Source organism: Cetorhinus maximus, chromosome 11 (genome assembly GCF_964194155.1).
Source record: "Cetorhinus maximus chromosome 11, sCetMax3.hap1.1, whole genome shotgun sequence".
In the NCBI taxonomy this organism is placed as follows: Eukaryota; Metazoa; Chordata; class Chondrichthyes; order Lamniformes; family Cetorhinidae; genus Cetorhinus; species Cetorhinus maximus.
In genome coordinates, this window is record NC_135889.1 from 92,821,351 (window position 1) to 92,844,863 (window position 23,513).

Here is a 23,513-nt window from a genome sequence, read left to right on the forward strand (position 1 = left end):
TTCATGTTTGAACCAAGGCTGTAATGAAGTCAGGAGCTGAGTGGCCCTGGCGGGACCCAAACTGGGTATCTGTGAGCAGGTTATTGCTAAGCAAGTGCTGCCTGATAGCACTGTTGATGACCCCTTCCATTACTTTACTGATGATGGAGAGTAGGCTGATGGGGCGGCAATTGGCTGGGTTGGATTTGCCCTGCTTTTTGTGTATAGGCCATGCCTGGGCAATTTTCCACAGAGCCGGGTAGATGCCAGTGTTGTAGCTGTACTGGAACAGCTTGGTTAGGGGCATGTCAAGCCCTGGAGCACAAGTCTTCAGTACTATTGCTAGAATATTGTCAGGGCCCATAGCTTTCGCAGTATCCAGTGCCTTCAGCTGTTTCTTGATATTACGTGGAGTGAATTGGATTGGCTGAAGACTGGCATCTGTGATGCTGGGGACCTCTGGAGGAGACTGAGATAGATCAACCACTTGGCACCTCTGGCTGAAGTTTGTTGCAAATGCTTCAGCTTTATCTTTTGCACTTATGTGCTGGGCTCCCTCATTAAGGATGGGGATATTTGTGGAGCCTCCTCCAGTGAGTTGTTTAATTGTCCACAACCATTCAGGGCTGGATGTGGCGGGACTGCAGAGCTTAGATCTGATCCGTTAGTTGTGGGATCGCTTATTTCTATCTATCACTTGCTGCTTGGCATGCAAGTAGTCCTGTGTTGTAGCTTCACCAGGTTGACACCTCATTTTTAGGTATGCCTGGTGCTGCTCCTGGCATGCCCTCCTGCACTCTTCATTGAACCAGAGCTGATCTCCTGGCTTGATGGTAATGGTAGAGTGGGGTATATGCTGGGCTATGAGGCTACAGATTGTGTTTGAGTACAATTCTGCTGCTGCTGATGGCCCACAGTGCGTCATGGATGCCCAGTATTGAGTTGCTACATCTGTTCGAAATCAATCCCATTTAGCACAGTGGGGAGTGCCACACAACACAATGGAAGGTATCCACAATGTGAAAGCAGGACTTCGTCTACACTCCAACTGTGCAGCAGGCAGGTTGATGAGGTCAAGTATGTTTTTCCCTCTTTTTGGTCCCCTCACCATTTGCTGCAGACCCAGGCTAGTGGCTATGTTATTTAGGACTTGGCCAGCTCAGCCAGTAGTGCTGCTACCAAGCCATTCTTGGTGATGGACATTGAAGTCCCCCAACCAGAGTACATTTTGTGCCCTTGCCACCTTCAGTGCTTCCTCCAAGTGGTATTCAACATGGAGGTGCACTGATTCATCAGCTGAGGGAGGGCAGTACGTGGTAATCAGCAAAAGGTTTCTTTGTTCAAGTTTGACCTGATGCCATGAGACCTCATGGGGTCCGGAGTCAATGTTGAGGACTTCAAGGGCAACTCCCTCCTGACTGTATACCACTGTGCTGCCACCACTGCTGGGTCTGTCCCACCAGTGGGACAGGACATAACCAGGGATGGTGATGGTGGTGTCTGGGATATTATCTGTAAGGTATGATTCTGTGAGGATGACTATGTCAGGCTGTTGCTTGACTAGTCTGTGACAGTTCTCCCAATTTTGGCACTAGCCGCCAGATGTTAGTAAGGAGGACTTTGCAGGGTTCATAGGGCTGTGATTGCCGTTGTCGTTTCCGGTGCCTAGGTAATGCCTGGTGATCCATCTGGTTTCATTCCTTTTTTGTGATTTGTAGCGGTTTGTTCCTATTGAGTGGCTTGCTAGGCCATTTCCGAGATGACCAATAAGCAATAGCTGAGGAGGTAAAGCAGACACACAGGTCAAAACATGCTTGTAGATTCTGCTTTTTGTCTTATAGTATTACCAGAAATGCATAAAAGGGTTGAAGTACACAAGGAAATCACTATGGAATATGTGTATTGAGATTACATGCCTAACAACAGTCTCTGTTACTCTTTATTTTGGATTCCTAATTAACCACATGTGGCTAATGTATTGGACAACACTGCTTAAGTAAAAACAGAAAATGCTGGAAAACTCAGCAGGTCTGATAGTGTCTGTGAAGAGAGAAACAGAGTTAACGTTTCAAGTACATATGACCCTTCCAGCATCCGCAGTATTTTGCTTTGATATTGCTGCTTAAACAAAGATTTGTAAGAAGTGACATGCCACTTCAAACAAAAGAAAACCTATATTATTAAATGTAACCCCTTATCAGATTACATGCAGGACGAACTGCATATTTCTCTTATACATGATCTGGATTTAGGACCGACCAATATTTTTTTTTATTCGCCCATGGGATGTGGATGTAGGCCAGCATTTATTGCCCATCCCTAATTGCCCTTGTTCAGAGGGCATTTTTAAAGAGTCAACCACTATGCCACTGCCTCCCCATAATATCAAAATTTCTCATGATACCAAAGTGGGAGATGTGACGAGGAAAACCTGCAGAAGGCATGGGCTAGCAGGCTGGGCTGGTAGGTGAACGACACTATTCAATGCAGAAAAATATGGAATAATAAATACAGAAGCAAAATTAGAGAACTGAAAAGCATATTGTATGGGAGGATTTTAAAATGGAGTAGAGGAATGTAGACACCTTGTTTGACAGATACACGGACTGTTAATTGTGGAAGTGCAAATCATTAAGGTCGGCGAGAAATAAAAGGTGATCTTGCTTTTGTATCCTGAAGCATGGAAAGGGTGAAGGGTAGGAGGGTCATTCAGCGGGCAGGGGTTCCTACATGGGCTACAGGGCACCTGACCCCCCCAACTCCTCTGAGCCTGCAGGGAGGCTACCAGCATTTACTGGGCAGCCTCACCATGCGGCATAAGGTCTCCCATGCCACAGGTATTCTACCGACCATGGTGGGATGGGACCCTTAAATGCCCCTTAATTGGCCACTTAAGGGCCTCAGTTGGCCTCTGGGTGGCACACGTGATGGACTGAATGGCCTCTTTCTGCGCTGTAACTTTTCTATGGTTCTGTGGTTGTAAGTCCATTCTCAGCCTTCCTTGCCCCTACCTTAGAGGTAGTTAGAAAGGCTCGGGCAGTGCAACCCCCTGTTTTCCTTATTGATTCTCTGCCCAACCCCCACCACCTAGCCCACTCCCAAGTGCAGAATTAATTTCCACCTAATGTGTGCAGTTTTGGCCACCCCATTTTGGAACAATAGAAAAGATGCATCTTACACTCACTTAGTGTTATTAGAAATTAGAAGTTATGAAGAATGAATTGAGATATTAGGGATTTTTTTTCTCTGCTAGAGTAGAGAAGACAAAGGTATGGGCTTATAAAGATGTAGAAAGTTATGAATGGACTATGGTAAAGAGTGACGCTGGTAGAGCTCCTTGATGCCACATCTTGGATAATCACAAATGAATTTAAAGGGAAGTTAGGAAAAGGTCCTTCGCATAGAAGGTGCCTATAATTGCTATTATTATAAATTAATAATATTTTTTAAAAAGGGAATTAATTGCTTGGAAAAAAGAATATTGAAATGTATGGGAAGTCTACACTAATATTTTTCTTCATGTGAACCAACCATTTTTTTTACCTCATTCTCCTGCTTCTTCCATCCTTATAATCTTTTACTTTTTCAGGTAATTGCTTTGGCCTCTTTTGAAAGAATTTATGGGCTCTGCACATTATTACAATGAGAGGATGATGAGGATGGACTGCAGATCTACACTTCAAATTCACTGCTACCCATAGTATTAGATTTTCAATTGGAATAATATACTTCCTTCAAAGAGCAATTACAGAGATAAAGAGTCATTTTATGAGCCTGCAATGCTGGCAGGTAACATCATTTGGCAGCACGGTGTATTGGAAATTTTGCGTGCCGTCACTAATGATTTTCTATCTACTTCATTTTAATGGTCTGAAAGTCATTGGCAGCATTTGCCAAAGTTTCTGGTATGTGCTGCTGGTGGATGAGGTGCTCTACCGGTGGTGCAGATTTGCAAAGTGTCTTTTCTATGAAATTTAAACAAAGAAAATAGGTGGGCTAGTGGGCTTGAGATTTGTTTTTGTAGTTAGGAAAATTGCATTGGTAGATGTAGCTGTCACTGGCAGCTTTCCTTGACTGGCTTGATTTCGAAAAATCATGAGTATAATTTTATATATTACATGCAAAGAGGAATTTTTTTATATGAAGCAAATTGTTATGATTTGGAATGCACTGCTTGAAAGGGTGGCGGAAGCAGATTTAATAGTAATTTTCAAAGAGAGTTGGATAAATGGATAAACAGTTGAAGAGGATAAAAGTCCAGAGTTATAGGGAATGAATAGGGGAGTGGGATTAATTGAGTGCCTGTCTGAATAACCAGGCACAGGCACCATGGGCTGACTGACCTTCTGTGCTAAAAGATTCTATGTAAATGTTGAAATCTTAGATGATTCTATTATTCATAGCTTTATTTTTATCCTACTTTGTAAAGATAAATTGATTTTCTCCACACACGCGCGCACATCTGTTTTACAGCATAGAAGGGACATAATGTGGCCTAATGGAGAGAGAGGGACAAGGTGGATGATGGAGGAAAAAAAGTTGGCTAATTAAGTAGGAATTAAAATTAAAAATCAAAGCATTTACTAATCTTTAAAGGAAAGGAAATTGCTTCAGAATTTTCTATATTGAATGTTTAGTAAATAATTATTACCCTACTTTCTCCACCCTTGGCCTGTTTGTAGTACCAATTCTGGGTCATCTGAAGTCACTGTTCCCTCAACATCACTGGCATCGTTTTAGTACAGTACAATATTTTGGAATAATGCAAGATGCAGTATTGCATTAAATAAAACAATTTTTGTGCTTTCTAATGTTTTGTCACATTTTTATGTCTCAGGTAGTTATTTATATCTGGTTCATACACTTGTGGTCAGGCATTCTAACGTTATTCTCCAGAAATGCCTGGGTCCCAAACATGCCACACTGAGGAGGTTACATTGTATTTACGTTCCCTTCCTTTCTCTGCTGGCTTTGAATTTTCCTTTTTCAGTTTCCATTTTAATTGACACAACAACTTGAATTTATTTGGAACCCTTAACATAGGATAATGCTCCAGACACTTCACAGGAGCATAAGTGGGCAAAATCATCACTGAGCCAAAGGAGATATTAAGATATTTAGACAGGTGAACTAAAAGCTTGGTCAAAGAGTTAAGTTTTAAGGAGGGGAGCAAGTTGGAGAGGCAGAGAATTTTGCCAAGGGAATCAGATCTTAGGGTCTCTACAGAGGAAGGTCTGACTGCTAATGATGGGGAGAAGGGAGTGGAGGATTCAAAAATAGTGGTTGGATTTGGAGCAACACAGACTACTTGTAGGGCTGGAGAAAGTTACAGAGATAGAAAGAGGCAAGGCTATGGAGGGATCTGAATATGCAGGTGAGAATTTTAAAATCAAGGTGTTGGTGGACCAGGAGCACAAGGGCAATGGTAACTGGGATTTGATGCGGGTTAGGATATAGGCAGAAGTGTTTTGGATGAGCAGACAGTGGAAGATGGGAGGCCAGCTGAGAGAGCAGTGAAATAATTGAGTCTCAAGGTAGCAAAAGTGTAAATAAATGATTCAGCAACAGATGAGCTGAGGCAGGGGTAGAGACAGGCAATGTTATGGGTATAAGCTTTGTGATAGAGAGAATAGATGGTTGTATTGATTTACTCAATAAATCTGAAAAATGTATTTATTTAGCCTGGATATCTACTTGTTCTTCCATACGCAACATTACTTATTTTTCAAATGCTCATTCTTTTTTTCTCTACTGAGATTTCATTCATCACTATATCCCAATGAAATTCATATAATTCTTTCCCCTTTGTTTTGAGGTTTGCCTTTTTAAAAAAATCACCTAATTTTGCCTGGATCCTTACTGGTGATGATAGACAGATAATTTTAATCATATTGCGGCTACTACTCAGAAGTTGAATTATATTTATTTTATAGTTATCTTCATCACTTGTCATAAAACCAGAACACAGAGCAGCAGCTTCAACTTCATTGTAGTGGTCTGAATTTTCAAATTCTCCAATGAACCAGTTTTTAACCTCTTCATGAGAGAAATGGTCAGTTTAATACCAGTAAGTGGGCACTTCTCTGTTGTGGATTTGCAGCCATTAAGGACGAGGATGACACTTTCACTGAGGACCTGTTTAGCTGAAAAATAAACAGCTTGAGACTTGTTCCATGGGTCTATGACTCATTCAGAAACTTATTTTTATACTTTGCTCTAAATATAAGTCATAAAAGCTTTTTATTTATTTTTTACCTAATACAGTTGCATTATAAAATGATTGAACATAATTTGGGACATTGGTCAATTTAGTGTGCGATGAATTATGGGTGATGGTAATATTTTAGGGGTAATGAATATCTTTGGGAAGATTAAAGTTTAACTATAGAAAATGGGATAAATGCAACAAAAGCAGCTTGGAGTCTATTACACTTAAAAGGTTGGGGCCATGTTGACTAAAGGGGTTAACAGCTAGAAAGGTAAGATAAGAAAACAGCACATGGGCTTACTTAGCTGAAGAGCTGGAGATGTGATGTTTATACTGCTTGCAAAGAAGTGCAGTCCAGAGATGTCTTTCGTTTTGGGAGTTTGAGCTAAATTAGTTTAAAAACATTCAGTGAACCATGAAAGGCTATGCCATCATGGAGATGGCTGGAGTTTAAGAAAGTTCTCAAGTTTAAATTTATCTGTGTTTTTGCTTCAAGAGGGTGTTTGTTGCAGTTTGGATCTCATGTAGTTTGGAGCTGACAGAGAAGCCTTGGGAGTTGGTTGGTGCAGTTAGGGCTCAGGTGAGGTCCTAGGAAGCTGAGAAGGTGGCGGAAGGTCTTTGGTTCTGCGCTGGAGCAGTTATGGCTCAGGGAAGGCCTGCAAGCCATTTATAGCTTGGTGCAGCCAGGGTGACTGAAGTTCAGAGAAAGCCGGGGCAGAGCCAGCTTTGTGAAAGAGTTGGAAGTGTGTCGGTATTTAATGACAGGAGTGCAGCTTTGTGAATCCTGTGGATCATAGTCTCAGGTGGAGAGACTGAATCATCGGGAGGTGAGCAGTCGTTGAGACAGTCTGAGCCGGAGCAGCTTTTAGAGTGTTCAGAGACTGGATCTTCGAAAGTGAAGAGTTGAAATCCCTTGTAAGGGAGACAAGGTTTTTAACCAAAATTTTGTGACTCACAGCGGTCACTGATGTCTGAGTGGATTGTTGTGAAATCAGTGGGATCTGTCTTGCTTGTGTTTGCCATTTAATGTGCAGTGTGATGTGTTTGACCATAGTACGCCTGTTCATTCATATTTACTGCATGTTTAGCGCATGAGACAGATATTGTAAACCGTTTTACTTTTTTGACTTTGTATAGTAAAAATTATTTTGTTTGTTTGAAGCCATGGAATCTTGTAACTTTATTCTTCTAGTGGGTAACTGGGATTTCAAACTTTGTCTACTTTAAACAAAAAGTTACTGGTCCCTAACCAGTTCATAACAAGTACAAAAAGGAAGGAGGACAAGAAGACAATGTGGCTAAGATCTCCCTCTCTCTGTATTGAAATATTTATTACAGAAATGGCATGTCTAATTTCTTCCTGTCAGATACCTGCAGCACTATCAATCCATAATGTCTGTTTTTATGTGTAATGAGCTCTGTTTCATTTTTAATGTCTATTTATTCTGTTTAAGTTGCTTTTATCCTGGTAGCAGCTGTCAGTAAGTTTCTTGTCATTAAGTGAATTAATGAGAGGATTAATGATTCTGACATCATTACTGCAGTTTTACTAAGAAATAAGCTGCAGTTGATTGCCAGAAAATACCACGCTAGTGAGTATTATGTAACATTAATTCATTTGGAAAAGCTACTTAGGTTCTATCCTCCTGGCTAGGCTTCTTTCTTATCACCATAATCGCATGACCGTGCTCATTTCTTTGTGGAATTATCAAATCACCAAAATCACATGACTGTGCTCATTTCTCTGTGGAACCTACCAAAGTCAACCAGCCAGTTATTTAATTAAGAACGGAGAGATTCAGCGTTATGAGAGTGCATTCGTAGCAACTTGTACCATTTGGACAGATAAACAGACTCACCATATAGATAGTTGCTCCTAAGTACGACTGGAGTTACTGCAGACTGCAGCGGCAATCATTTCTCGCTTTTTAGCTAGCTTTTTGACAATTGTTTTGTGACTTTGACTCACCATTTGGTCCTCTAGCATTGAAATTCAAACTGTGGTGCGGTATAGTGCATGACTAAATTTTACAGAGTGGATAGCCTGATTTAATTTTCGCTTTTAAGTCACTTTTATGAGCTGTTGGTAGATATAAGTAACAAGTTATTTTAACTGCACACAATAACTTAACAGTGAGGCAAAAAGTAACATTGTAGCGTCCACATTGAATACTTTGCTACTTTACATTATGTAAGTGGTAAGCAGAATTGCAGAATTTTGTAATGTGATTAGAGAAACTTCTGTCATTTTCTTTTCTGGAGATAAAGTCTGATTCCTATTGAGGACACCCAATATGCATGTGAAATGGATTAACCTTGCAAGTTGTCCTCTGCTAAAAGCCAAGCATGTAGCTAAAGTGATGCTACTGCAGTTACTCTTGTGGCTTGTTAGCGATTTCTATTGGATAGCACTACATTAGATCATAGACTTTGCTAATTGAATACGTAATGAAATGTAACAAGTCTTGTCTATATGCAGCTAATGAAACACTACAGACTGGGAGAAGAAGCTGCTTCTAGCTCCCATGTTACAGATTGAATTACAAGACAAGCTAAGTGTTTTTTCAGTGCACAACCCAATGTGCAATTTATGATGTCGATGTTTTCAAAATGCAATTTGGTTTAGCAGCACGAAGTACCAGTTAGTACCAATTAATAAATCTGAAACAACAAAGTGTATAATGTTTCTGACAGACATCAAAGAGGAAATAACATCCTGTAATACACTGAAAATAGAAACTGGGCCAGAATTTTATGTGGAGGTGGTGGCCCCACCCACCAGCTGAAAAGTTGGGGGTAAGCCAGCCAGGGAAGACAAGACTGTACTCTACAATTGTCAGGCAGTTAATTATCTGAGGTTCTGGCTTCTGCCATGTGTGCTCCATCTGGAAGAGCTGTCAGCCAATCCGATGGCCAGCAGCACTCTGCCGCAGCAGGGCCATTGGGAGCAGTGAACGCTGCTGGGACAGCAGTCATCCTTCAACAAGGAACTGTGGTGGAGGTCTGAAAACCGGAGAACTGGGGAGGCTTCACCGCGGCCTGTCAGGCAGGACCCTGTGAGGGGCAGGGTCAGCCATGGGATGACCTGGGATGGGGGGGTGACAAGAGGGCAGCCCTTGTCACTGGGTGGGTGGGGGGCTGGGGGAGTAGCCTCTGTTGGGCACAGACTGCCCGAACAAGAAGGACCTCCTGACCCCACAGCCAGGCCATCAGGGTTTACCTGGCAGTCTCACCAGGTGGTATGGGCACCCCCCACCCCACCACTGGTAAAATACCAGTGACAGAAGGAGTAGGCCTTTGAGTAGCTGCTAATTGGCCACTTATGTCCTCAATTGGCCCAAGTGCGGATCGACGGCACAATGCCTATGCTGATGTGGAGGTGGTTAAGTGAAGTCATGGCATCTCCCATCCAATTTTACACTCCCCTGCCAGCCCACTCCTGGGGTGGTCCAGGGGCTGTGAAACCCTGGCCCATGTCCTTCCTGTAGAAACAGCTATAAAAAGGAATGTACCTGTAACTAGTGCATATTCAACACATAGTGCAGAATTTTCCGTGCCCGCTGGCATCGGGCATGTTTGGCAGCGTGAGCGGACAATATGGCGAGAAGCCCAAAATTGAAACCAGTTTGAAATCGTCTGCTCTGCCCGTCAATGGGGGCCACGTTTCCCGCTGTCAGACGTCGGGAATGTCATTGTAATATACCTGCATATCACCATAAGCCCAGCCCGCTGGAATCATTCCCCCCCATGCTGGATCATCTAAGCAGGTCAGTGTGATTGCATGCCGATGTGTTTCACAGCAGCATATATAAGGTGTGCACTTGATAGGCTGCACTTCAAGGGGAAGGCGGAGGTGAGTGCACAGTAATGTTGCACAGTGCTCACCAGGGTCGCCAGTTGGACTTCAAGTTTGAGGTGCCACGCATTCAGGTGAGGGCACAGGTAGGTCACTTTTTCCCGGCTGGCCGGCAGTGTGGTGCTGGGGCAAGGCCTACACTTTGGTTGAGGTGAGTTTGCGGGGGCCAAAGGCTGCACTGTGGTTAAGGCGACTTGGGGGGTTGGCAAAGGCTGTACTGCTGTTGATGGCAGTGCATAAGCATGTATGGGATGGGATGGGGTGGGGAGGGAAGTGGCCACTCATTAGGCAAACCCTGTACAAAGTGACCATTTCTCCGCAGCTGAAACAGTTCAGATGCAGCCACATTGACATGCTTGGAGTTGGGCCTCTAGCTTATCTGTCCTCCCAAGCATCGCGTGGACATGAAATTGCCGCCAAATGCTCCTGAACTTTTCACTTCTCGGGCACAGACTGCAAACTAATGAGCGTTTTACTGGACTGCAGAACAGTTGGATGACTGGGCATGTTGTACAATCTCCTTGCGAAAGTTGGCCATGGAGCAGTCACTGGTGGAGGCGATCATAGCCCCTTACAATGTCATCATTCAGGTTTGGTCCAGTCTTCCCGTTGGTTCAAGCTAACAGTGCAGCTTTGCAGTGTGGGCTGGGAGAATGCCTGCACATGAGCTAAGAACACAGCATGCAGTCCAATGGACAAAGTTGCCGCCAATTGGTCAGGTGGAGTGGGGCAGAGGTGGGTGGCCTTACAGCGCAGTAAACTCTGGCCATTCAAGTGATGGCCAGCATTCTCTGGGATGTGTTAAGGGGCCTTCGGACTTAACCAGGAGAGGTTCTTAGTATGCCCAAGTTAAACCACACGTCTCTCTTTTTCATCCTGCTAGAGGAGTACATCAGGAGCATGGAGCCTTGTGACCCAGCTGTATGTTTTGTGGCGTACAGAGTGGAGACAAAGGAGAAGTCAGTGATTGAGACGGTTGGCGGGACAGATGGAGGAGCAGTGCCTTCAGAAAGAAGGTGCTGCTGAAGCTGCTTCACATGCTACTGAAGAACCGCAGCGAGCTGTCGCTAGTCGGTGCCTAGCTAGACCCAGGGTCTATAGGTGCCCCCTTTCATTCCTGCTGTTGAACGAGAACCAGTGTCGCCGAAGACTGCACATGTCTAGGGAACAGATCAGTCACGTCTGCCAGCTGCTGCAGGATTTGGCGCCACAGGGACAGGGAGCATCCACTGCCAGTGGCCGTGAAAGTTACCACGGCGCTCAATTTTTGCGCCAGTGGCACCTTTCAGCGCTCCACAGGTGACCTCTGTGGGATATCGCAAGCCTCCATCCACAAATGCATCCATGAGGTCACAGATGCCACTACTGCGAGGGCACACAACTTTGTTCATTTCGCCCTAGTCTAGGAAAGCCAGGATGCAGGAGTGCGGGTATTTGCCCAGATCTCAGGTTTCCCACAGGTACATGGTGCTATCGACTTTACTCATGTGGCACTCAGATCTCCGTTGCAACACGCCGGCAACTATGTCAACCGCAAGGGCTTCCATTCGCTGAATGTGCATCCTGCAGGTTTGTGCACAGTTTCCAGGGAATGTCCATGACTTCTACATTCTCAGTTGGTCACAGATTCTTGATGTCTTCCAGGGTCCACAGAGGCTGCAGGGATGGCTCCTCAGGGACAAGGGCTACCCGCAGTGAATGTGGCTGATGACACCCGTTTGGCGGCCTCAGACTGCAGAACAGCAACGTATAATGAGGCTCATGCTGCAACTCACACTTTGGTGGAGCAAACAATTGGGATGCTAAAAACGAGGTTCCGGTGCCTGGACTGGTCTGGTGGAGCCCTGCAATACGGTTCACAGAGGGTGACATGCATTGTTGTCGCCTTCTGTGCCCTTAACAACCTGGGGCTGCAACAGGGAGAGGAACTGCCTGAGGAGGAGCTGGACATCTCCGATGAAGAGGACGTTAATGGGGATGAAGGTGAGGAGGCCCTCGAAGGCGAGGATGAGGCCATCGCACTGGCCAGGCGAGGCAAGTGAGCTTGGGAGGTCCTCATAGCTGTTTGATTTGTGGAGGATGATGATGACATACAGTGAGAAGGCACCATAAGATCCTCACATTGCATCTGTGAATGTATGACTCCAGTCTGGCTAATGGCAGCGCACATACCTTCTGTGATAAGGCTCCTGTCATGGAGATGCAGCGAAAGCCCTAATAGTTGCTCGATTCCAGGAGGATGATGATGACATGCAGTGAGGACACTCCATTGATCTTCACATAGCCTCTATGAATATCTGGCTCCTGTCTGGCTGAGGGCAGTTCGCTTGCGCTCTGTAATCAGGGCCATATATTGGAGATGCAGCCGTGAAACTTTAAATGTACCTGATTCTTTGTCAGCCTCAGCACCTGACCCCTTCAGGACCATAGCGTCACTGGCCACAGATGCAGAAGAGATGAGGGCCAAGCCCCACCTTAAAGGCACTGAGAGCACACAGAGAGGATGACAGAACTCTGTGGTGCCTGCCCACGACATTCTGGCAGCAATGACAAGCACCATCGAGGTGCAGGCATCAGTAATGTGTCCAGGGAGTGTGAGGATGGACCATCATTTTGGTCTGAAGACTGCACAAAGCACAGGGAAGAGGCCCTGGACTGAGACACCTGCCTTCATTTTGTGCAGGAACCAAGGTTTCACATCTGAGTGACAAGGATACTACTCATCAGAACAAGGAACCATTGGCAGAGAGACATTCTTGGGACATTTATTTACAATAGTGAACATTTTGTACATGCTTAACACCCATGCCCAGGCTGTGCAACTACATCTTCTTAACCTTCCAAACCCTGCCGTTACATCTTGGTGCTCCCCCGACATCCACAGCAGAGGTGAAGGCAGCCTGCTGACTGCTACGCCCTGTCTGTGATGACCTTGGAGGGCCGAGACCTGGAGGGCTGGGCCTGCATTCGGGGCCCTGCTTTGTGGGATTGGCACCCACATTGGCCTGTGGAGCTGGAGCTGCTGGGGTCACAGGAAGCGGAAATTCGGATAGGCCGGCACTCTCGGAGTCACCTGGGTGGATAGCCCCAGGGTGTGCACCTGCTATGCCTCCTCCCTCTGGCCTGGGGGCTCCTGACTGAGTGCTTGAGGAGAAGGGGTAGCCTGAGTGAGATTGAGCTGTCCTGCACCCCTCTCGCATTGACATTGTTAGAGGCCAACTATGGCGTCAGCAATGCAACTCAGCCTGGGCAGCAGTGCAGGACCAATGTCCTGGACCAAAGCCTCCATGGCTTCAAAGTCCATCATTGTTGACCTCGGTGCGTTGGCATGCCAGTGCTAAAACCTCAGCCTGAAGGTGGACGGACTCCTCCATTGTGCCTTGCAACCTGAAGAGTGCAGTGGACATCCCTTCCTGATGTTCCCAAGCTTGCCTTTGCAGCTCCAGCAACTGTGACATCACTGAATCCAGAGGCTCGTCATCTAACTCGGATTCAGCAAACTTCTGGCCTCCAGCAGTTCTCCGATCGCCGGGGACCTGGGAAGTCCCTGCCTCCGCCTGCTGTGGATCAGACAGTGCGATGTGCTCACCGGATTGTGATCCCCAGGCAACTCTAAAGCTTGGTCCCACCGAGATGTGTCTCTCTGCACTGGTGGAGGGTGTGGTGAGCGCTGTGATGGGACTTCAATGAAGGTGCCTTCAGATTCCTCTTCAAAGCTTTCTTTGGGCTTGATTGGAGGACCTGGGTCGTGGGCTCCATTGGCTGTTTCCCAGATGTGCCTACAAAAGCGAGGAGAGATAACTAGTGCAGGGGACTGCGGAACAGGACACATCACTCACAGCATGGATGTCTGATGGGTGTTGCACTGCTGGATCCTCACTTGGTAGAGCACTGCCGACCTCACTGTCAGCACAGGAACAGTCCAGATCCTCGCCGGCCAGCTGGATGGCTCTACTTTCAAAGTCCTTGAGCACCTTGATTTCAGGCATTCCTCCACCAGTCGGCAACCTTTCCCTGTTGTCATGTGCAAGCTTGCCCTGCATGGATAGAGATGGAGAGTCTAAGGGAGAGCGCCTACTTACCAGGCCAGATGATAAATATGCCTGGCATGTGTGGGTGGTGAGTGGTGCCGTGGATGGGATGAGGACAATGAAGTTGTGTGTGAGAGTGAATGGTGATGTCCTTTGAACTGACAGTAAGTGAGGCCTCTGTGAATGTGTGATGGGTTTGTGAGTATGTGAGTTGAGAGTGATGAGAAGAGTGGCTTACCCTGGTGGAACAGATGAGATTGTTCCTCCTTTTTTGGGAATGAATGGCTGTCCTCTTTTGTTGGGCATTGGCGCTAACCGCTGCTGCCACTGCCTTCCATGCTGGATTGGTGATGTTGCTGCCCTTCCTGCGGCCATAGAGGACATCATGGTGGGCCTCCATTGTGTCCAAAAGGTGCACAAGGGACACGTCATTAAACCAGGGCACTGCAGTTTTCTTGCCTTTCGGGCCATGTCTTCTTTGCAGCAGTCCTGTGTGGAAGCACTGCAAGGTGTTTGTGCGGCTGCAGTTTAAATATGGTGCCTGGCATGATGAAGTGGCAAGGTGATGGCATGACAGGTGAATGAGAGCCCGCCCGCCATCAAAACGGCATGTTTCCCAGGAATGCGTTGTTAATGAGGCGGGATTGGGACGATATGGAGTGAAAAGCCGCCATTGCGGCCAACGGGTAAAACGTCCTTTTTCCCGCCAACTACCGCACTTAATGTAAATCTGGGATGATTCTGTCCTTAGAATTAATGCTGAAATCTGTACTCTGTTAAAAGCAATAGATGCAGAGACAGGACGCTTTTTGGAAACAGTGCAAAGAGGGTGTTGCATATCATCTGTCAGAACAAAATGACAAATCCTCCCATCATGCAGGTTGTTCTGAATGGAAAGCAAGGAGATTGTAAATGAAAAGACCTGAATTACTGCAGGAATTCGCAGAGGAGATAACTCGATGTTAACGTTAGGTTAGTTATGACAACTGAGTGACTGATGAATGGACATTCTGGCCCTGATTTGCATGTTGGGGATATTTAAAAATGGCAGGCAGGAGACAGTTCCGGGATTCCTGCCCCCATTCCCATTGTGTGGTATTTTGATGATCCTGAGACAAAGCTGCAGGTAGTGAGCCCAGAAACAACAATCCCACCCTTGCCTACTCCATGGGGTGGGAGTAGTGGGCATTTTAGACCCCTGCTATTTCAATGGAATTGGACCCATTTTGTTAGAAAATGTGGCTCACAGCACCCCAGAGGTGTTGTGAAACATAGGGGAGACCCAGTCAGGAGTCAGTAACCTTTTGACAGGTAAGTTCAAAAGATGTTGACAACTTCACATATCATAACATAATGCTTTATGACAAGTGGAATATGTTTTTAATATAGTGATTAATGATAGAGCTTTGTTTAGTAAAGCTAAGTGACAGTTAAATTAACCAGCTTTGTGAAAGTGTTCAGATGAATTTGAATGCTTTATCTAATAGAAAAAGTGCTCTCTGCATTCAAGAGTGCTTAGATTAATAATATGGATGATATGAGGGGACATGGGGTTATGGAGGGGAAATGGGGGTGAATGTGGGATGGGTGAGGGGTAAAGGCTAAAATGCCGAACACTCATTTACAAACTGGGCCGATATCCCAGTGAACAGAGGCAGGCCTCCTAACCTGCCCTCCTTGGCACCCGCCCACCTCTGGTCCTGCCTCGGACCTGTTTTGGGCGACACCGGCCCTGACTGCAGCCTGTCCCCACCATGAAAATAGCATGGGTGGGCACTAAAACATTGCTGGGCAGGAGACGGGATTGTAATGTTGGAAAAAGGGGCAACTTGCGACTCCTGCCTTGCGGATGAAGACCCCGGCTTCTGTGTTTGAGTAGTAGTACAGCTAACATTAGAATTGTTATAATGTGTCTGTGGCAGCGCTCAAGCATAATATTACCATTGCTTCAGCTCTGACTTAGTGATGCATCATGACAAATGGGAGAAAATATAATTCTACTCGTGTGAGTTATTAAAGTGCATTCACAAAATTTAAAGCAAGCATATTCTTGCTGAAATATAAAAATGAAGAAAGTTTTGCTTTGATTGTTCCATTGTTTCTTGTACTACTGCAGCGCTGGAAATGTGGTGATGTGTAGTAGCAGCTGAAAGATATTTTGAGAATATTTCATAAAACATTTGTTTTAGATTAAACATTCAGCTTCAACAACAACAACAATTAGTACTTATAAAGCACCAGCTTCTGGTAAACTAAGTATCTCTTATCAATGTTATAAATCCCTAAATGTAGGAATGCTGATATCTACATCAGTTTTATTTCAGGTATTGCTAATGCGATGAATGTGAATATTTAATGAAATCCTTTTTATTTTCATGCTCACTCTCTATCTGTACTCCGGCAGCTGATGCATATTATAATTTTTGCTAACTCATTAATTGCTCCATTGTTACAGAACCCTATTTATGTGAATGCTGGTGGCCTATATGAAACCCCTATAGACTGTCTGACTGAATGCAGATGCACGTTTGCAGTAATGTCATCTTCCGCATTTCTTTTGCTCAAGGAGATGCTTAAATTAGCACAGAATTATAAATGATCCTATTAAAAATTGTTTTTCTGCCATTGTTCTTTGAATTTGATAACAAAAATTTAGTGTTACCAATTCTTTGAGTTAATGCTTTCTTATATAGTGCCATTAAAATATCCCAAGATGCTGTGCAGAAGTGTTATCGAACAAAAGACAGCCACGTAAGGAGAGACTAGGTCAAATAACCAAAAGATTGGTAAAAGAGCTAGGTTTTGAGGAATATTTTAAAGGAGAGTAGTGACAGAGAAAGATATAGAGAGGGAATTGCAGGGCTTAGGGCTTTGGCAGCTAAATGCCAAGGGCAGCAGATGCCTGAGGACACCACCATCTGCAAGTTTTCCTCCAAGCCACACATTATATCCTGAATTGGAACTATCACACTGTCCCTTCACTGTCACTGGATCAAAATCCTGGAACTCCCTTCCTAACAGCACCGTTGCTGTACCTGCACCACATGGACTTCAGCGGTTCAAGGAGTGGCTCATCGTCACCTTAATGGCAACTAGAGACAAGCATCAAATGTTGGTCTTGCCAGCGATGCCCATGAAAGAATAGAAAGAGGGCCAATAATGGAACTACTAATATAGCAGATGAGCAAGATGCCAGATTTGGATGGTCAAAGAAATCCCAGAGAGTTATCGGGCTGTAGGAAGTTACAAAGAGGAGGGGTGGGGGTCATCTTTTGTGCAATTTTAAAACAATGATGAGAATTACAAAATTTAAATATTGTCAGAGGAGGAGATAACATATGTCCATGAGCACAGGAAGGATAGATATGTGCTAAGATATGGGCAACATAGTTTTATAGGAATTCAAGTTCATGATGGGTGGAAGATGGGAGGCCCAGCCAGGAGGGTATTAGAATAGTTAAGCCTAGAGGTAATAAAGGCATGGATGAAGGTTTCAGCAGAAGATGAGCTGAGTTGTGGCAGAGTCAGGCGATGCCATAGATGTGTAAATATGCAGTTCTGGTGATGGAGCAGATATGTGGTTAGAATCTCATCTCGTGATCAGATATGGCACCAAGGTTGAAATGGTCTGGTTCAGCCTTTTACAATTTCCAGGGAAAAAGATGGAGTTGGAGGATCAGGAACAGAATTTATGGTGGGGACCAAAGATAATGGCTTTAGTCGTCCCGATATACCGTTGGAGGCCATTTCTGCTCATCCATCATTGTGTGGAAAATTAGAAACAATGGACAAATTGAGAGAGGTGGTGTGGAAGTAGGGCTGGGTGTCATCAGCATATATATGGAACCAGGCGTGTTTTGAAATGATGCTGCCTAGGGTAGGCATGCAGTTGGGAAATAGAAGGGTACATTACCATGGGGTCTCCAGAGTTAATGGTACAGGAAAAAGAACCATTGAAAGTGATTCTCTGGCAACCACTGGATAGATAAGAATAGATACAGGCGAGGGCAGGATGACAGTGGACCATATCAAAGGCTGCTTACAGGTTGAGAAGAGAGTGGCGGGCTAGTTTACTTATTTAGGATGTCATTTGTGGCTCTGACAAGAGCTGTTTCAGTACTGTGGCAGGAGCAGAAGCATATGTGGAGTAATTCTAACATGGATTTCCAGGAAAGATGGGCATAGATTTCAGATTTAGTTCTACTCTGTCTCTTTGAAACAAAGAGGGATGAATGCTTAATCTAACCTTATAATTTTCAAGTCACTTAGTCCATTTACAAGTTATTCCATAAAATCCAAAAAGTTCCCTGCATTAGCCTCTGTTTGAAAGTTGGGTACTGATTAGTACTATACCCATGTTGAGTTTTTTTTCTTCTTGTTTTTTTTGGGTTTTTTTCGTTTGATCATCAAGCATTTTATTAGCCATGACTTTTCTGTTTTAATCCACAATTTCTGTGAAGATGAGAATTCAGTGGGCTGGGATTGAACACCATTTAACAAGCAGAATCCGCAACAACAATGCAAGCCTTCTACATATAACTTGACAGAAACCATTCACTAGTTAGCATGCCATTTGCTCAAAAATGGAAAGAAACTAAAATGCACATTAAAAAGAAATTTGTGAGCTAATTAACTTCTGGCTCTGAAGTTCCCACCACATTTCTCCTGGCGGAGAAGCCACCACTGCTCAATCATTCAGGCCTGTGTTTAAAATGTCGGATCTGGCCTCAATGGCATCATCACAGGATGATCTGCATAATTAAAGAAGCCCTCACCTTGGAGTGTACTTGCTGCCTCAATTTAAAATTGAAGTTTGTTGAATTGGGGTTGAAGAGTGTGTAAATTCTGTGTTCCATTTTAAGTATCTTCTCCACTCTCCTCAACCTGAGTTTTGCCAAGTTGGGGAAATTGAAATTGGCAGTATATAGTGACACCACTATTACTGGCCAGGACCCTTTCAGTCACACCTGGAGACCATACTGCTACAAGAGACTGGGATTTATCTTAGTATAAAATTTGTTTCACGTAACAATCTTCCACGCACTGCATCCTGCTAGAGGAGTCATCCTGTTTTTATCAGTTGCTGTAGTTTTGATCATGAGTTCTGCTTGCTGCGTAAATAGACGGTTTGTTTTCCTGTGAAATAGACTATTGTAAGTTTCACCACACCTCCGCCTCATTGGTGACACAGTGGTGCCATTAGACCTAAAAGCAAAGAACTGCGGATGCTGGAAATCCAAAACAAAAACAAAAACAAAAATACCTGGAAAAGCTCAGCAGGTCTGGCAGCATCAGTGGAGAGGAGCACAGTTGACGTTTCAAGACCTCATGACCCTTCAACAGAACTAAGTAAAAATAGAAAAGGGGTGAAATATAAGCTGGTTTAAGGGTGGGGGGGGGGGGGGGTGGGGGGGGGGGTGGTGTTGGGACAAGAAGAGCTAGGTAGAGGGCTAGTGATAGGTGGAAATAACCAAAAGATGTCACAGACAAAAAGACAAAGAGGTGTTGAAAGTGGTGATATTATCTAAAGGATTGTGCTAATTAAGGAATTTGCTAAGGGTAGAAAGCAGGACAAGCAAGGTACAGATAGCCCTAGTGGGGGTGGGGTGGGGTGAAGGAATCGAAAAAGGCTAAAAGGTAGAGATAAAACAATGGATGGAATTACATTTAAAAATAATGGAAATAGGTGGGAAAAGAAAAATCTATATAAATTATTGGAAAAAACAAAAAGGAGAGGGAAAAAAACGGAAAGGGGGTGGGGATGGAGGAGAGAGTTCATGATCTAAAATTGTTGAACTCAATATTCAGTCCGGAAGGCTGTAAAGTGCCTAGTCTGAATATTGAGTTCAACAATTTTAGATCATGAACTCTCTCCTCCATCCCCACCCCCTTTCCGTTTATCCCCTTCCTTTTTGTTTTTTCCAATAATTTATATAGATTTTTCTTTTCCCACCTATTTCCATTATTTTTAAATCTATTTCCATCCATTGTTTTATCTCTACCTTTTAGCCTTTTTAGATTCCTTCACCCCACCCCATCCCCACTAGGGCTATCTGTACCTTGCTTGTCCTGCTTTCTACCCTTAATTAGCATATTCCTTTAGATAATATCACCATCTTCAACACCTCTTTGTCTTTTTGTCTGTGACACCTTTTGGTTATCTCCACCTATCACTGGCCCTCTACCTGGCTCTTCTTGTCCCAAACACCACCTCCCGCCATTTAAACCAGCTTATATTTCACCCCTATTCTATTTTACTTAGTTCTGTTGAAGGGTCATGAGGACTCGAAATGTCAACTGTGCTCCTCTCCACTGATGCTGCCAGACCTGTTGAGTTTTTCCGGTGCCATTAGACCTATTTAATATTGATGCCTTATTGTCTGGCCATATAGTAACAAATGGTTACTTGGCTGTGATACCATATAATTTCTCACATGTTAGGGACAGTATCCACTTTGAATGAGTCCATTTAGAAGAGGAGGAAATTGGAAGGGCTGGGGAATTAAAAATTAGCCGTTCCCGACCTTCAGTTGCTTTGGCTTTGATGCTTATGGTCCATGTTACAAATGCTTTCATAGTGCTGTCATATTTACTTGTTTTTGTTCTTGTTTTGAAATTTGGTGCATTAGTACATTGATAAAACAAATATGTTTAACACTGTTGAATAATGGAAACATTAACTGGCTTTGCTTTTTTTCAGTGTCCAGACCAGTGGACCACGGCCTATGCTCAGAGCCAATACCAGTTACTTCACAGCTTTGCGCCGTTGCCTGTCCTACTGACTGCCTGGTTTCAGCCTGGTCTGCATGGAGACCTTGCATCCCTGAGAACTGCCAGGACCCTCAAAGGAATAAAGGTTTCAGTGCTTACTTTCATTTTAAATTGCGTCTTTGTAGTGGTACACTCCCTGACTTTTTAAGTGATTAAACTTTTACCTCTAACTTCTTTAATATTTAGAAATCTCACTCATAGTTTCAAATTTATGCCCATATTAAGTTCCATGTTATGAACAGCCAAAAGTTAACTACTTTCAGTCAGGATGAAATGCACCAGCTGTCATAAGATTATAAGATGTAATAAGTCATTAATAGCATTTATAATGGCATATTAATAACAAACATTTTACTTCAAATTTTATGATTTAAAAACTTCACAAGTTACACTAAAATTCAGGTTTTCTCTGTAATTTTCTGATTGATTCTAAAAAAAAGCTTTTCATCCCTTCTTTAGCAGAGTTGCATTTCTTGCCTAGTTATTCCATTTAACACCTGCCATGTTCTATGAATGATGCGCACGTTAACCAGCAGTAATTCAAAAGGAATTTTTACAATTTCACAATAATTATCAGCAACCAACAGACCATAGCAACATTTAGAAAATGAAACTAAATATTTAATTGAATCTGGGGGATTTGTTATGTTCTTGCTTGGATAGATGACTGGATGCCAACTATATGAACTGGATTCAGGAAATGCAATTCAAATGATTTTGTTTATGGTATAAATGTTGGCTCAATCTGCAGAATGTTAAAGATGCTAATGAATCAATAGCATTTTAGTTCAAAGTTGAGAGGTACATTGTACCATTGGTCTTTTACTTTTGAAATCTATTCCAGGCAGATACAATAAAAATATTCTCTTTCAGTTGGCTTTAAGAATCTTATGAAAAATGGGCTTGACCAGAACAGTCATAATGCAGCTCTTGTAGGCCTCGACACAAAACTGTCCAGAATTCAGCACTAATTCTAACCAAATGGTCAACCTCAGGCATATGCAAAGGATGATGTGTCAGGGTATGCTGTGCCAAAACGAATGACTATGCACATTTTATGGACAGAATAGGAAATCTTTTATCTTGTATCTAACCTGATCTGAAAATTAACTTTAATGACCAAAAGGTATCAAAAAAGAAAGATAGGTGGAAGGAAAGATTAGAACAAAACTGGAATAAAGTGAAGAATGGAAGAAATATGGTGGCATATTTACTGAAGCAAAAAGACTGCTTAAACGATTGAGAATTCTTTGCTTTAATTTTGCTTATCAGCCTTCGCAAAATGCAAAGGCCCATGGTGCAGGATGCTACCAAATTTTCAAAAAAGAATGGAAGAGATGAGGTAAATCATAATAGATTGATTAGGTGGTATCAACTTTGGGCTTTCAAAACCTGCAGATCGTGGGAGGAATATACCATTGGGGAACATAATGGGTTATGCCATTGTGGGATCAGGAGGAAATGCGAGTCAGAACAGGGGCCTATACACTGTGTCTCAAGTTGAACACAGGAGGAGAATGAATGCATCGGGTCTCACATGCTGACACGTTCCACGCTGGCCTGCCATGCAGCCATAAAGCACTGCGGGGCTGATTAATGAGTTGCACCCTCCACATTCCCAGAGACACACACCTCAGTCTCCAGAGGACGTGTGCCAAGGTCTTCCAACAAAACAGGGCAAACTAGTCAGCAGACTGCCTCCACCCCTGCTGCAGAGGGAGCCCCTAGAAGAAGTGATAGGGAATGAGGGATTTAATAAGGTAGGATTTCACATGTGATTGCATGGGTGCACTGTAATTGTTAATGTTCTTACGATTTTGTAAACAGACCACAATTGCACTTTAATGAGGTCTGATGTGGTTTAATTGCGATTTGTAGTCATTATTCCTGTGCGCCTCCCCCCGCCCACCTCAGGCTAAGTCTATATCCCTCGGAATAATGCATGTGCAGGAAGCCAAGGATCTTTGTCAGGGGCCTTGCGAGCTGTGTGCAAGAAGCCTCAGGCGCATGTTGTGCAATTGCCCTTCATGCACTCATCTATTGAAACACCTTAGCATTGTCAGTATTATGTGCTGGGGTTCCCCTTCATTTGTCCAGTTGAGCTGACCTGCTGCCCCACTCACCCCTGATGATTGAACCCCCATGCAGCATCTCATGATCTTCGCCTTAAGGCTCTAGATAGTTGCAAGTGGCCATGGTGTGTGTGGCTTTTCAGGTGGAGTCCAACACCTCCCAACCTCCCGCCTGTGACCCACACCGTCCCCCTCCATAACCATTGACCCTCCTAGTGTGACCTTAGACCTCCACACAGTCACCCTACAACCCTCCCCCATCACCCTCTGTCCTGTGCAGATGAATGCCCTTGGCCCCTACCTTCCCGAAGAGCCCACCCCGTGACAGTAGATATTCCCTCCTCTCATCCTGCCAAATGCCAAACCCCAGAATCCGGTTTTACTCCTGTGTCCCCTCCAACAATCCTCAGCATCCCTTCGCCCGTCATGGTAGGACCCTCACCCTCCCATCCTACTGGCTCCCACTGCCTCCTTTAACCCTTACTATCCCTTCCTATCAACAATTCCCTCAGTATGCCCGCCGAGGACTCATCAGTTGACATCAAGGACTCCGCCCTCTGAACCCCATTTCTCCTCTTCCCCCAATGCCCATTTAC

The 23,513-nt window shown here is 44.2% G+C and overlaps 1 protein-coding gene across 1 annotated transcript in view; it reads left to right on the plus strand.

Moving 5' to 3' along the window:
* thsd7ba (thrombospondin, type I, domain containing 7Ba) overlaps positions 1–23,513 on the plus strand; it is a 976,108-nt gene that overhangs the window by 368,848 nt on the left and 583,747 nt on the right. The window contains exon 6 of the mRNA XM_078552479.1: positions 20,775–20,930. Coding sequence (XP_078408605.1) covers positions 20,775–20,930 — 156 coding nt within the window. The remainder of the gene's footprint in view (positions 1–20,774; positions 20,931–23,513) is intronic.